This window comes from Tiliqua scincoides, chromosome 2 (assembly GCF_035046505.1).
Source record: "Tiliqua scincoides isolate rTilSci1 chromosome 2, rTilSci1.hap2, whole genome shotgun sequence".
Taxonomy (NCBI): Eukaryota; Metazoa; Chordata; class Lepidosauria; order Squamata; family Scincidae; genus Tiliqua; species Tiliqua scincoides.
In genome coordinates, this window is record NC_089822.1 from 167,991,865 (window position 1) to 168,006,077 (window position 14,213).

General features: G+C 49.1%; 1 protein-coding gene across 1 annotated transcript; it reads left to right on the plus strand.

Moving 5' to 3' along the window:
- Positions 1 to 1,605: 1,605 nt before the first annotated feature.
- SAMD1 (sterile alpha motif domain containing 1) lies at positions 1,606 to 12,308 on the plus strand. Its single transcript, XM_066616200.1, has 5 exons — positions 1,606 to 2,441; positions 4,564 to 4,933; positions 5,666 to 5,756; positions 7,006 to 7,114; positions 9,472 to 12,308. The coding sequence occupies exons 1-5, from the start codon at positions 1,731 to 1,733 to the stop codon at positions 9,628 to 9,630; spliced, it is 1,440 nt and encodes a 479-aa protein (XP_066472297.1). The 5' UTR covers positions 1,606 to 1,730; the 3' UTR covers positions 9,631 to 12,308.
- Positions 12,309 to 14,213: the final 1,905 nt, after the last annotated feature.

The window sequence follows — 14,213 nt, forward strand, 5'->3', positions numbered from 1 at the left end:
GCACATGATCCAGACATACAAAATTATGCAGGGGCTGGATAGAGTGGACAGAAAGAGATGCTCTTTTCCCTCTCTCATAACACCAGAACCAGGGGACATCCACTAAAATTGAGTGTTGGGAGAGTGAGGACAGACAAAAGAAGATATTTCTTTACCCAGCACATAATTAGTCTGTGGAACTCCTTGCCACAGGAAGTGGTGATGAGATAGCATCTTGCCTAGATGCCTTTAAGAGGGAATTGGACAAATTGCTGGAGGAAAAGTCCATCACAGGTTACAAGTCATGATAGGTAGGTGCAACCTCCTGATTTTAGAAGTGAGTTACCTCAGAAGGCCGGATGCAGAGGAGGGGACCAGGATGCAGGTTGTGTCTGTTGTCTTGTATACCTCCTGAAGCACTTGGTGAGATACAGGAAGAAACAGGAGATACTTGGTGAGATACAAGCACTGTGAGATACAGGAAGCTGGACTAGATGGGTCTTTGGTCTGATCCAATGGGGCTCTTCTTATAACCTCTGAAGAGAACCACAGTGCACTGAAGGAGCATGTGGGGGTAGGCATCCCTTGAGGTCAACCAGATCCCAAAGCTGTTCTAAAGTGAGCAGCCATGTCTGATTTGTTGTGTCATCATATCCTGCATCCAGGCCGTGGCCTAAAAGAGTAGCTGGAATGCAACATACTCAGCAAACGAAGGGCCTCCTTTCTTACATTTCTAAGAAACGAAAGCCAGTGTTACAGAAAGACACATCGGCCATTGTGGGTTTACTGGAATCTTCCTTATACTGTCCTGTGGGCAAAGAAATGAGAGGATTATGCCAGCTAAAAAAAGTCACACAGCCTGCTCCTGTGTATGTTTACTTGGAAGTAAGTCTTGGGAGTTCAGTGATGCTTCCTTCTAGCTACCAGAGTGAGGGCCCAATCCTATTCAATTTTCCAGGGCCAGTGCAGCAGTGCCTATGGGGTGTGCGCTGCATCCTGTGGTGGGGTGGCAGTCACAGAGGTCTCCTCCAGGCTGCATGACAGCTGCACCGGTACTAGAAAGTTGGATAGGAGTGGGCCCTAAGAGTGCAGCCTTCACGATGCAGCCTAGGGCTGCCCTATGAAGTGAAGGAGGTGGGGAACAGGCATGGTGATGCCCTTTCCCTAGAGGCTGTGGCCCCTTTTCATATTTCAGTGTCCAGCCTCCAAGGGCAGCCAGAGAGTCAGCAGAGGAGGAGGCTTGGACAAGGCACTGTGGTGGTTTCAGGGGAAGGAGGTGGCTGAATGGGCTGGTGTGGGGGCGAGGGGGGGTTAAGAAGGGGGCGGGCAAGCAAACTTCCACTCCGCTCCCCGGTGCCGCTATCAGTGGAGCAGACTGGCGTCCTCGCCCGTTGGTGCCGCGCCGGCCAGAGCGCGCTCTTTCTTGCTCGCAGGCGCGGCCACTGAGGGGACGGAGCGAATTCTCCTGCTCCACCTTAAGCCGCCTAGTGTAGGGAGGCTACGGGAGGCAACAGCGCCTCCTTAAGCGGCTGCGGGTCCCGCTCGGGCGGTGGTGGAGGCGGCGGCGCGTGCGGCTGGGGGAAGGGGAGGGAGGGAGGAGCTCGCGCTGCCCGGACCAGCCCGCGCGCCACCGCTTCCAGCAGCAGCAGCGCCTGCCGGGCGGAGGGTCCAGTTCGCGCCGTGCGGCGAGGGCTGAGGCCAAGGCGGAGCGGCGCAGGGGGCAGAGGAGCCCCGGGGGAGGCGGCAGCACCATGGCCGGGCCCCCGCCGCCGCCCCCGGGCCAGGAGGCGCCGCGGTACCAAGAGTGGATCCTGGACACCATCGACTCGCTGCGCTCGCGCAAGGCGCGCCCGGACCTGGAGCGCATCTGCCGCATGGTGCGCCGGCGGCACGGCCCGGAACCCGAGCGCACCCGCGCCGAGCTGGAGAAGCTCATCCAGCAGCGCGCCGTGCTCCGCGTCAGCTACAAGGGGAGCATCTCGTACCGCAACGCCGCGCGGGTCCAGCCGCCCCGGCGAGGCGGAGCGCCCGCCGCCAGTCCGGCGGCTCCGCAGCGGCCGGCCCGCACTTCCCCGCCCAGCGCTCCCGCTGCCGCCACCGCGACGCCCCGGTCCTCCCAGCGTGCAGCGCCTCGCGCAGAGCCAGCCGCGCCGCCGCCGCTGCCGCCTCCGCCTCGTCGGACCGGACGGGAGCGCCCGCCGCCGCCGCCGCCTCCCCCACCCCAGGAGGAGCCCTCCCCCGTCAGCCTGCGAGAGATCGAGCGCTACTTGGGCGGCGACGGCGCCGCGCCGGGGGGCGGCCGGGTGACTCGGGGCCGAGCACAGGGGCTGCTCCAGGAGGAGAGGCTGGAGAGGACCCGCTTGGGCGGCGGCGGCGGCGGCAGCAGCAACAACGTCGCCGTGCCCAGGGCGGAGAGAGGCGCGCAGGCCCGGGCCCCCGGCGCCAGGGCGCACAGGAACAAGGTGAGGGGCCGCCGGCCGGGCGCGCTCCGGGAGCGGGCGGGCGGGCGGGTCTGGCGGGGGGCGAACAGGTGAGGCTCCCGGGCAGGACGGAAGCGGGCGGGCGGGCTGGCTGGCTGGCCGGCCGGAGTGCGCGCGCAGGGGGTGCCCGGGGACTTGGGGGAGGGGCGGGCAGCCAGCCAGCGAGGAGCGGCTTTTGGGCAGGGTGGGCAGCGCCCAGCCCCGAAATGTTGTCAGCGGGCGCTCGTGCAGGTGTGCGTGTGTCGGGGAGGAAGAGTCGCGGGCGGCACCCAATCACGTCGCGCTGGCACCGGAGGGGGCGCTAGGATTGGTGCCTGCCTCTCAGCGGGGCAGTATTTTCCCGTGCAGTTCTGAAGTGTGCTGGAAGGCGCTGCTGAGTGGCAGACTCGCCCACCTCAGGCCCTCGCGTAGGGGCGGCGGGCGCAGCCCTTCGACGCGCAAGCAGCCTCTGCACCGCCGCGCATACCTGCGAGCTGCCCTCGAGTTGCACGCTGGGGGTGCACGTGTTGGGCCCAGGGCTGGCGCGCCCCCGCCGTGCCAGGCTCCATATAAAGCAGAACAAAGACAGAGTTTGTCCCTGCTGGGAAGGGTTCTGTAACCTCCAGTAAGGTCAAGAGGTGGGGAGCAGGCAAGTGTGCTGCTCTGGAGGATCTCCCAAGGCGCAGTCCTGTGCACCTCTACTTGGAAGGAAGTCCCAGTGGGGCTTACTCCCAGGAAAGTGTGCATCGGATCGCAGCCCTTGCCACACTGACCTGGACACTTACACTTACCTAACCACACTGACCTAGAAGCAAGCCCCATGGACTGTAATGGGACTTATTTCTGAGTAGACATGCATAGAATTGGGCTCCCAGGCTGCAGTCCTATCCACACTTACCTGAAAGTAAACCCCATTGACTACAGTGGGACTTATTTCTGAGTAGACATGTATAGAATTGGGCTGTAAGGCTGAAATCCTATCCACACTTTCCTGGAAGTAAGCCCCATTGACTATAATGGGACTTACATTCTGATATGCATAGAATAGGGTTCTCAATCCAGTGTGTTACCCAGTCTTGATCTGGGGCAGAATTCAGGTACAGGCCAGTAAAATAAAAATATAAAAAAAGAACCACCCCTTTTTGGTCTGCACTTCTTTGGGTAAGCTTTTCATGACAAGGAAAGTAATGCTGAGATTTCAATAAATCTAGACAGATTTGCTTGAAAAATCCAGGTGGGGTAGAAAGTACAGATGATTTTTAATTGCTCTCAATTTATTCTAAGAAATTTTTCCCTAGATTTTGGAAGTTCTTGCTTCTTTCAGAGAGTTGTTGAACATATAGTAGCATATAGTTGTTGAACATATAGTAGCTAACTGGTTAAGAGGCACTTTTTCAAGTGGGTGCTCCTCTTTTATTTAGCAGGAGAGAGTAACTGGCCCACCTCACCCCAGCACTGTCTGTTCTAGTGGCTGTCTGCTGGTGTTGCATCTTTTTAGATTGTGAGCCCTTTGGGGACAGGGCGCCATTAGATATTTGATTTTCTCTGTAAACCGCTTTGTGAACTTTTTGTTGAAAAGCGGTATATAAATACTGTTGTTGTTGTTGTTTAGCACTCAGAAGTCTGTGACTCCAGAGCCATTTAGGCTCCCTGCATCACTTACCCCAAATGCTCTGTTGCTCTGGAACAGATAAGGGAGACTGGGAGCCCAGTCCTATACAATTTTCCAGCACCAGTGCAGCCAGACCAAGAGGGGGTGTGCTACATCCTGTGGTGGTGGGTCCATCATCGAGGCCTTCTCAAGGTAAAGGAACATTTGTTCCCACCTCAGGGCTGCATTGCAGCTGCATCAGCACAGGAAAGTTGGGTAGGATTGGACCCTGAGGCATGGTTACAGGAAGGGGCTATGCCTAGAATTGTATTATTTGGAAGCTGATCAGGTGAGGAAAGTGAGATTTGTCATCAAAGGTGACTTATGACAACAAAAATGAAAGAGTAACTTTAGGGCATCCACATCAGAGACAGTAGAGGAACCTAAGGTTGGAAAAGTGGGAGTAGTGAATTTGGGGTGCTGTGGAAGCAGGGCCTGGATTTTTCTCAGGTTAATCTATTTTGGTGTTTGTAGAAGGCAGGTGAGGAGGTCAAAGGTGAAGAGGAGGAGGAGGAAGAAGAGGACGAAGATGAAGTCTCCACCATGTCTGAAGGTTCAGAAGTGGCACCAGATTATGAGGCCAGCAGCAACTACAGCAGACCTGGGATAGGTCAGGTGAATGGGGACTGTAAGGACAGCAAGCATGGTGGGAAAGGGATTCCACCCAGCAGTGCCCTCACCAGAGACCTTGAGGAGCAATCCTTGAACAAAGGATCTGATCATCCCCACCATGAGAGAAATGAGCGATGTCACACAAAGGCCTCATGGCCTGGAGAAAGTGCCTGTCAACATCTGGGGGGCAGCAAGAAAGATGGGAGCACCTATCAGCAACCAGACAGAGCAGGTATGCGTTGGGCATGAAAGAATGGTAGAGAACTGGGAAGATAGTTCATCAGTCTTGACTGTCCTCAAGGTTCTAGGATCTGTTGTCTGATTTCCCTGATGGTGATAAAGTAAGACTTATTGAATACTAAGTCAGGGCTTTTCATTTTTTTAAAAATTATTTTTGCAAGGTTCCACTTTTCTAGGTACCACTTTTGGGAGTGCCATCAGAGACAGCAGCTGTGCACAAGAGTGGCAGCTCCCCACCCCCCTCTTTGCTTTGCACCTTCCTTCCCCAAGCCATGCCTCTCCTGAAGAACCAGACAGAGCTGCACAGCCATATCTTGCCCGCTCATGTACCTCTGCCCCAGCTATTCCCATTTCAGGTGGGACCAAGCCAGGCAGGGCAGTACCATGGCATCTTGGCAGCAGGTGGTAGCATGGCCACCAATATATGATGTCCTGCTGGGTTCAACAATACTGGTTTTACTGTGGGGTCATCATGCAACCCTGGAACTACATTTGTGACTCCTACAGTAGTGTTGAAGGACTGTAAGTAGGTGCATTGGCAGATCTGGGCTCCAAGGGTATGGGGGTTGAGAATAGAAACTGACTGCTGTTGTTCTTTCCTGTCTCAAAAAAAGTCCCAGCAGCCCCATTCCTGTGCTTCACCCACTGTCATTTCATCCATGAACTGGTTAAAGCTCCATTACACTGAGTCAGAACAAGACCCATTTCTGTTTTTCTCTCCCAGTGTCACCAGCTGTTGCAGGTACTGAGCCCTCTGTGCCCTCATCTCCTGGGAGACCTGGCATCCAGGCAGATGGGAGAATGTTCAGCTGCGCGTAAGTTTTAAACTGACATCAAGGATCTTTCTGTAGTGAATACTAAGTTGTTGTTGTTGTTGTTGTTGTTATTAAACAACAGTATTTATATACCGCTTTTCAATGGAAAGTTCACAAAGCGGTTTACAGAGAAAATCCTTTCAAAAGGCGAGTGTAATTATTTTCAGCCCTTCCCTACCTGTTTTTGGAAACTAGAAAAGGACCAAACTTCCTTCCTTCAGCAGTAGATTTAGGCAACAGCATCTAGAATGGCTTCTAGAATGAGCTCATCTTAACTTTGTTCTGTGTTTTTGGAACAGAGGGAAGAACTGTTGCTTCCACTGTACACTGAGGGGTTTTTAGTCTCAAGGCAGCAATACCTTGCTTGCTCTGGCAGCAGCTTCTATTTCTTGCTGTGTGCTCAGAGAAAGCAAACTGCTATCAGAGTGAGCAAGGGCCTGCCACCTAAGAGATGTTCTTGTGTAATGGTAGCAATGTGGGGGATGGGGGGAATTTCCTATAAGCATTTTCATCTGCCTGCACCTTTGCTGCCTGTTGGAGGAAGTGAGCCTGTTTCTTTGTTCAGCTTTCAAAATATGTAGAGGGGGCGGAAATACAGGCAGGCCTCCATATCCACAGATCTGATGTCCGCGAATTCACTTATCAGCATACCAGCCTTACCAGCTTCAGTTATCAAGAACCAGCTTGCACGCTGCAGAGTGAATAACAGGTAGCAGGAGTTCCTCTAGGCTCTCTGTAGCATGCAGGCTGGTTGCCAGCACGTTCGGTTCTTCAGTTCAGCAAGAATGTTTATGCAAGAAACATGCTGCAAGTGCTACTAAGGAAATAGAAAGGTATCTTAATGGGTGCGGGGGCCACTATCTATATAACATTGCCCTGTAAACGCGGTTTCTATATCTTTGGGGTTTGGTGGGGCTGGAATGGAACCCCCCACGGATATGACTGCCTGTACTTGCACTTCCCCATTAAGAGGCATGGGGAATGAAGTGTGTGAATCAGCTTTAATATGATGCCATTTTGATGCTGGCCACTGGGTGGCATTCCCTTCTCACTGTTGGACTAGATTTTCTGGGCGGGGGAGGGGCATGGCCTTATACAGAAAATCTACCTGACACTTTCCCCCCATCCTTCACCTCCACCTAATCAAGATCTCTGGTTTCAATCTAGTTTTTGGTGAGAAGAGAACTCCTCATGAAGTCACAGGCAGTGAGGTGTCTGTGGTCTGAATTCTCTCTCCTCTTTCTCTTAGCTCAGTGAAGGAGAAACCTTCTGACCCAGTGGAATGGACTGTGAGCGATGTTGTGGATTATTTCACAGAAGCTGGGTTTGCTGAGCAAGCAACTGCCTTTCAAGAACAGGTGAGAAACTGTGGTTATTGGGAGGAAAACTCAGCACTTAAGGTTAAGCTGCACCCAAAATACTGCTCCAGATGGATTCAACTCTGTATCACAGAACAGAGATTGGAAGTGTGTGCACTTGAGTACAGTATCCTATTGCTGGGGTCCACCTATTGGTTTATGAAAATGTACATTAAAACAGTAGTTGCCACAGGCTTTTCGTGCATGGGTTGAACCCAACTTCCTCCTACTTTCACATTGTAAAATACAGGAAGTGCTCACCAGTGACTCCAGTTCAGTGACTAGTCTTGCCCCACCATGCCCAGAGCACAAGGGGATGTTGTCCATTTAAAAAAAAACACACACACACACACACACAGAGAGAGAGAGAGAGAGAGAGAGAGAGAGAGAGAGTGTATCACATGTACCTTCATTCTGTGTAGCATTCTCTCCATGATTAAAAAATTTTTAAAGAAACATCCATTTTTAAAACTTATAAAATTGCTTCATGGATGGAGCTGGGGAGATGTTTGATTGGATGGTGGCTTAGGATGTTGCAGTCAATACTGCACATTTGGCTTAGGTTGTAACCTCGAAGAGCTGGTTTTCTCTAAGATTAGCCCTGGAAAGGTATATGTAGAACAGGGTTCTCAACATTTGTCCCCCATGTACCACTTTGCATGGTCCACCTATTGGAAGTACTCCTGGAAGAAACTGGCAATGATCTCATCACGAGTTACTTCCAGATTGAGAGGTGTGACATAACGCAGCAAACACTGGTAAGAGGCTCCGGCTGGACAAGAAGGCTTTTTTGAGCGTGTAAAAAGCGCATGCTGGAGCTCTACCTACTAATCTGAATCTCCTGCTGATTGTCATATTGCATTGCTGGTCCTGCTGCCAGGTGGCAAGGGTCTTTGGTCCCTTGAGTACCACCTCAAGTACCACTTGTGGTACAAACACCATTGGTTGAAAACACTGAGAATGTGGTGAGTGCACTTCTAAAACATGGTTGTTATGTTTTTAATGTACACTTGTACACACTGTCTACAGTTTGCTATTTCATTTTGTTCTTTCAAAAAAGGGGGCTAATTGATCTTCCAACTGTTTGGACTTTGGTTTTTCCAGCCCTCCCTCTCCAACCAAATTCTATGCTTGGTGCACTTGCATCAGCTGATCCCAGGAAATCCGTTGAAGATGCCATCCGTTGGGTTTCATGTCTACTCTTCTGGGACCTGCACCTATGTATAAATCTTACGGTCTTAGATGCTATCTGTGGTCATCAGTTGGCCATTCTTGCTTTAGAACCTTTCATGTATCCTGTTGTTGTTGTTATTATAACAGTATTTATATACCACTTTTCAACAAAAAGACGTTTGGGCCTCTTCAGCCTAGAAAAGAGACGCCTGAGGGGGGACATGATTGAGACATACAAAATTATGCAGGGGATGGACAGAGTGGATAGGGAGATGCTCTTTACACTCTCATATAACACCAGAACCAGGGGACATCCACTAAAATTGTGTGTTGGGAGAGTTAGAACAGACAAGAAAAAATATTTCTTTACTCAGCGTGTGGTTGGTCTGTGGAACTCCTTGCCACAGGATGTGGTGACGGCATCTGGCCTAGACGCCTTTAAAAGGGGATTGGACAAGTTTCTGGAGGAAAAATCCATTACAGGATACAAGCCATGATGTGTATGCGCAACCTCCTGATTTTAGAAATGGGCTATGTCAGAATGCCAATGCAAGGGAGGGCACCAGAATGAGGTCTCTTGTTACCTGGTGTGCTCCCTGGGGCATTTGGTGGGCCGCTGTGAGATACAGGAAACTGGACTAGATGGGCCTATGGCCTGATCCAGTGGGGCTGTTCTTATGTTCTTAAAAAGTTCACAAAGTGGTTTTAACCTCAACAAAGTGCTCTGTCTTAGTCCAAATACTTTTTGGTGTGCTGTGCTCTGACATAAAAGACATGAAAGTTTTTTGGTTGCTACTACACATACATGGAACTCCCTCTGCCTCAAGGTTTGCAGAGGTCAGAGCACTTAGAGGCCTTGTTTTGATTTAACATTTGGTTGTTGGGCATTAAGCAAAGGAAGAGTTCTGATTCTTCTAAAATGTTACTTTTGTCTATAGATATTTGAGCTTTTAAACTTGGCTATAAATGTGCCTAGGTTCAAGAAGAGTTCCAGCCATATAGATTTCTATGCTACCTCCTCCTGCTCTCAGAAAAAGGAAGCTTTTTCTTAGTGCTTCTCAAGCCAACCAGTCCCAAATCTCAGTTGCTTTCTCCTAGAAAGGGAAACCTTGTGTCTTGCACCTCATGGAGAATTCTAGTACCTTAATGTTTTCTGCCTGTGTCACTTCCCCCCCCCCCCACAGGAGATCGATGGGAAATCTCTGCTGCTGATGCAACGCACCGATGTGTTGACAGGCCTGTCGATCCGCCTGGGACCTGCCCTCAAGATCTATGAGTATCACATCAAGGTGCTGCAGCAGTGCCACTTCGAGGAGGATGAGGGAGATTCCTTCATGGGCTGAGGAGCAACAGGCGTGGCTTCTGAAGGGGGGAGGGACAGGGACTCTGCCAACCACTGTTGTCTCAGCCATTTCAGCCTTCCTCTGCTGCCATGAAAATAAGACCACAGCAATGTGGGGGTGGCAAGGGCTTTGACCAGATTTTTTGAGGAGGAGGAGGGCAGAAATGATGACCCCAGCTTTGTGGCTTCTCTGCACTTGTTGCCCAGAGATAGAAAAGACCAGGGTGGGAGGGTTGCAAAATCCCTTCCTTCTCCCATCCTGTGAGTGTGTGTTACCTGCCCCAGCTTTTCACTCGCCATAGTGCATTGTCTGTTTCGGGAAAGGGTAGAAAGAAGGGGTTTTGCTCTTCTTCTCTGCCACAATTTAACTGAGATAATTTTGTGCTTCAGCACCTCCCTTGCCCCCTACAGTAGCACTTGATGGCCCAACTGCTCCCTCCCTTGTTGCTGTGAGTGGCGAGACAGAGAGAACCTGCTGGAGGTGGTGGGAGGTTTTAATCAAATATCTTTTTATTCTCTTTTCTGTTGGGTAGGCTTTTCTTCCAATTTTCATGGTCGTTGCCCAGAGTCACCTGCTTTTTATTATTTTTTTCTCCCCATTTTTAAGAAATATAAATATTTAAACTGAAAAACAGAAACCCATTTGGTTTAGTATTCCCAGAACTGTTAGCCCTCTGGAAGGGGTAATGGAACAGCTGAAATGAATGTGTGTCTTAGGGGATGATTGTGTGTCTTGAGAGGTGGAAGTCCAAGTTCAGCTCTGGGGGATGGGGGAGTGTCATCTGATGGTGTTGGTAATCCATGGAAAAGCAAGATCCAGGAAAATAAGAATTCAAATCATTCTGACCAGCCTAGCATTTGGGAGTAAAACTGAAGAACTCTTGACTTTCAGCACTGTAATCAACTGGCGTTAAGTGTGCAACCCTTGAAAAATCACCCAAAAGTCTAAAATAAAACATTTAGGATTTAGAGAAGGGGCTGATTATGTTAGCACAGGGAATTGTACCTGTTGGTCTAGATTAGAAAGTACCAGTGGCTCAGCTTGTATTCTGATACGGGAGCTATAGAGCATCATATTAGCGATGGCCATGCTTTGGGAACTGAGAAAGCAGGGAACTGGTCAGGATCTCTGTTTATTAGGTGGTGGGTTTTGCTCTTTAGGGGTGGGTCTCCTCATTTTCAAGCATGCCCAATGAGTTCCAGTGGGTGGACTGCAACAGCAGGATAAGGCAGTACAATGCCCTTTGTAAAATTAGCTCCTTGTACACTGCAGGATCTGATGGGGTGGGAGGACTAGCTCGGGCACACTGCACAAAATCTGAGCATTCTTGATTGTTTTCAAGGCACACTATACTGAAAATGAGTATCCTGAGCAGGTTAGGAAGCATCTGTTCCTGAAAATTAGCTTGCACCTGATTTAATTGGCATGGTTTCCCTTAAAGAACTGTCAAACTCCCTGCTGGTGGGATACTGGGGTCCTCACAGAACCGGAGTTCCCAGGGTTGTTTTTTTTGAGAGCCATGACAGAATAGGTCTGAATCTGGCTTAATATTCAAGTGTAGAATGCCTTTAGTGTTGGGGTCAGTGGGGTGCTGCTGCCCTGTTCACCTGTTCTCTAGAAATAGAATTGTATGTAGGTAAAAAGGCATATCTATATGCATGCCTAGAGGAATACACAGCTAGACAGGAGCACACTACATTTATGTTCTCAAAATTTTTTTTGAAACCATGAGGGCTAGAAACATTGTTTGAACTTGAAAGCAGCGGTTCTTAATGTTGTAGCACAAAAGTGCCTCAGGGGCTTACATACCGCCTGCATGTTGCCCCCTATTGCACTAGACCTACTATTTTGTCCAGAGCTGGGAATAAAAAACAAGATTCTTGGGTTCTAATATGTCTTACCCATGTATTCTCTTCATCAGCAGCCAGCTGCCCAAGAGCGGTTGGTGGCATGCTGTAGGAACCAAAGTGGGTGACTCAGTGTTGGGCATTGCTCTATTGGTTCAGTATCATTGACTCCAGACAGAATGGAAGGAGGGGAAATTCATTTGGAAAGGGTATAGAGTATAATGGAGAAAACTGAACAAGGCTGTTCATTGCAGTATTTTGAAAATGTATTTCTGAGGGCTGGATAACCACATGCCATGTTGTATGTCTTAAACATTTCACAGTAGGAAGGTACTCCAGGCAAACCTTTAACACAAGACTGAAAGAGTTTGTTCTGGTTCTCTTGGGAAAAAGGTGATATGACTTCACAATCTTGCACTTTTTCCACATATACTGTAGTGTAGTCTAAGGGCTGATATACATTATCTCCTGTGTCTTGATGAAAGCACAAGTAGATTATTTTGGGCAGGTTGAACTAGTCTTATGACTTGGGCATATGATGAACTATGCACAATATCACATGTCCTAGAAAGCTGCCAAAGCACATGGGCATGACCCAAAGATGTGCTGGGTTATATGCGAGCGTGTGACAAAGCATTCATGACACTGATTCAATATGTGCTAAATCCACAGAAGAGGTCAACTTTTGGAGGTCACAACATACTAAATCATCTTGTGTCTTGATTGTGTATAACTTTGTTCGGTGAAGGCAGACTAAACCACAGTAAGCAGGAATTCATCTGGTCCATTCTGCTGAGACAGCAATATTTTAATACTATATCTGCTCCAAAGTTTGGTGCTCCATCAAGTTGGCTGGGCCTCTGTTCAATACAATTGCCAGACACTATTTGAAGCTGACTTTGGATGCTAGAGGTACAGTTTGCAGAGGAGTGGGCAACAGAATCATGTTCACCCACCCCCACCCTCTCATACATGAATAGACCCTGCTGCTACCCAAGTTAGGTGTGATGGCTGTTATCTCTGGATGAAATGAACTACACACACAGCCTTAGGCTCATTCTGGCAACCTGGTTTTCATCAGGAACATGGTGGGGATGGACTACTGTGTTATGTAGACGAGGTGCTGTAGAGGGGAGGCAATCCTAGGAGGAGGGAAACTGATTAATAATCATCTGAGTGTATGGGAAGATGACAGTCAAAAACCTATGGGATTTCATAAGCTTCTACATGGAAATAATGATGTGGTCCTAATGTACACTTTCACCTGTTAGAGAAGTGGATGGTGGGTATTGAGGACAGTGTCTGTGTGCAACTTTAATTTTTTCAGAGCACCCTCTGAATAAGATGGTTTGCTTTTTCCTGATGGCCAAAAGCAGGAGAGGGACCACCAAGGTTGTCAGACTTATTTTAAATGTGCTTATGTAGAAGTAGTTTCCGCTGAGTTCAGTGGGGTTTGCATAGGAGTGTAGTCTGTAAACGACTGCTCGCTCTCTCTTTTTAGTCTCTGGATAGCCTTTGTTATTTTAACCTGTAAGGCAGGTTAGGCTGATAGTCCATGGACAAGCACTGCAGCCTCCCTGCCTGTTTACACCCAAGGAAGCTGTCCTTACACCTGAAAAAGCAGGTGTAAGGAGAGCCTCCTCAAGTGTAAGCAGGCAGGGAGACTGCAGTACTTTTCCATGAACTACAGTGGGGCAGTTCTGCCTCACCTGCTGCCTCTGCACCACATGTCCCTGCTATATACCACTATGAGAGACCTATTTTTACCATTACTGGCCTTTTAAAATGAGAGCAGCAGCTAGGAAGCTGGAATTTAATGCTAGCTAGTGCTATAGAAGCAAGGAAATCCAGTCAACTGTTTATATATTACAGGCGTAAACACCACAACACTGGCTGTAGCCAGCTGTTGAGCTACAAACCACAGGATGATATTCTCATTTATTGGGAATACATAAGCAAATTGCTTGTTGTGGGACTGGTGTGTTATTCTGCTGAGTGATATGCCTTGTGTTGAAAATGACAACAAAACTGATTGTGGGTTAGAGTACATTCCCAATGAGAAAAAGATTGTTGGGAGCTTTTTTATTTAGAGCAAAAAAATTAAGAGTGGGGATTTCCTAAAAGTTTATTTATAATTAGGCACAGTGTGGAGCAAGTGGCTAGAGATTCTTCTCCCTCCTCCTAGAACTCAAGGTCACCTGTTGAGTGGCAGGAGAGTCAGGACAGACAAAATACTACTTCAAACAATGGAATTTACTGCCACAAGGTACAGGAATTACTGAATTAGACCCCAGTCCTGGCGGTACAAGTGTACTGCAAAAGAGCTGGCACAGACTTGAGAAGCCCCCATTGTGGGGCTTGGGGCTTTCCCCAGGGGACAAAAGTTCCCTTCCCCCAAGGAGACATCCAGTGGCCGCCACGAGACCACGGGATGCAGCAGTAGCTGCTTTGGCACCACTGCACCCAATTAGGTTGTTAGATAGCTGTAAGTCACTGTATCCTGCTTTGGGTTTGAGGAGCTCACAGCATCAGGTTCCTTAAGGGAATCACCATGTTAGCTAAATGGAACTTTCAGAAGCAAAAGCAGTATACCTCTGAGAGCTAAATGCATGGGATCAACTGCAAGGGAACACAATTCTTGAAAGTTCATGCAGGAAATAAAAGTATTCGGTTGGCTATTGTAAAGGGCCCTTGCTCTGACACAACACAACATTTAAGTTCCTTATCCTGAATCTC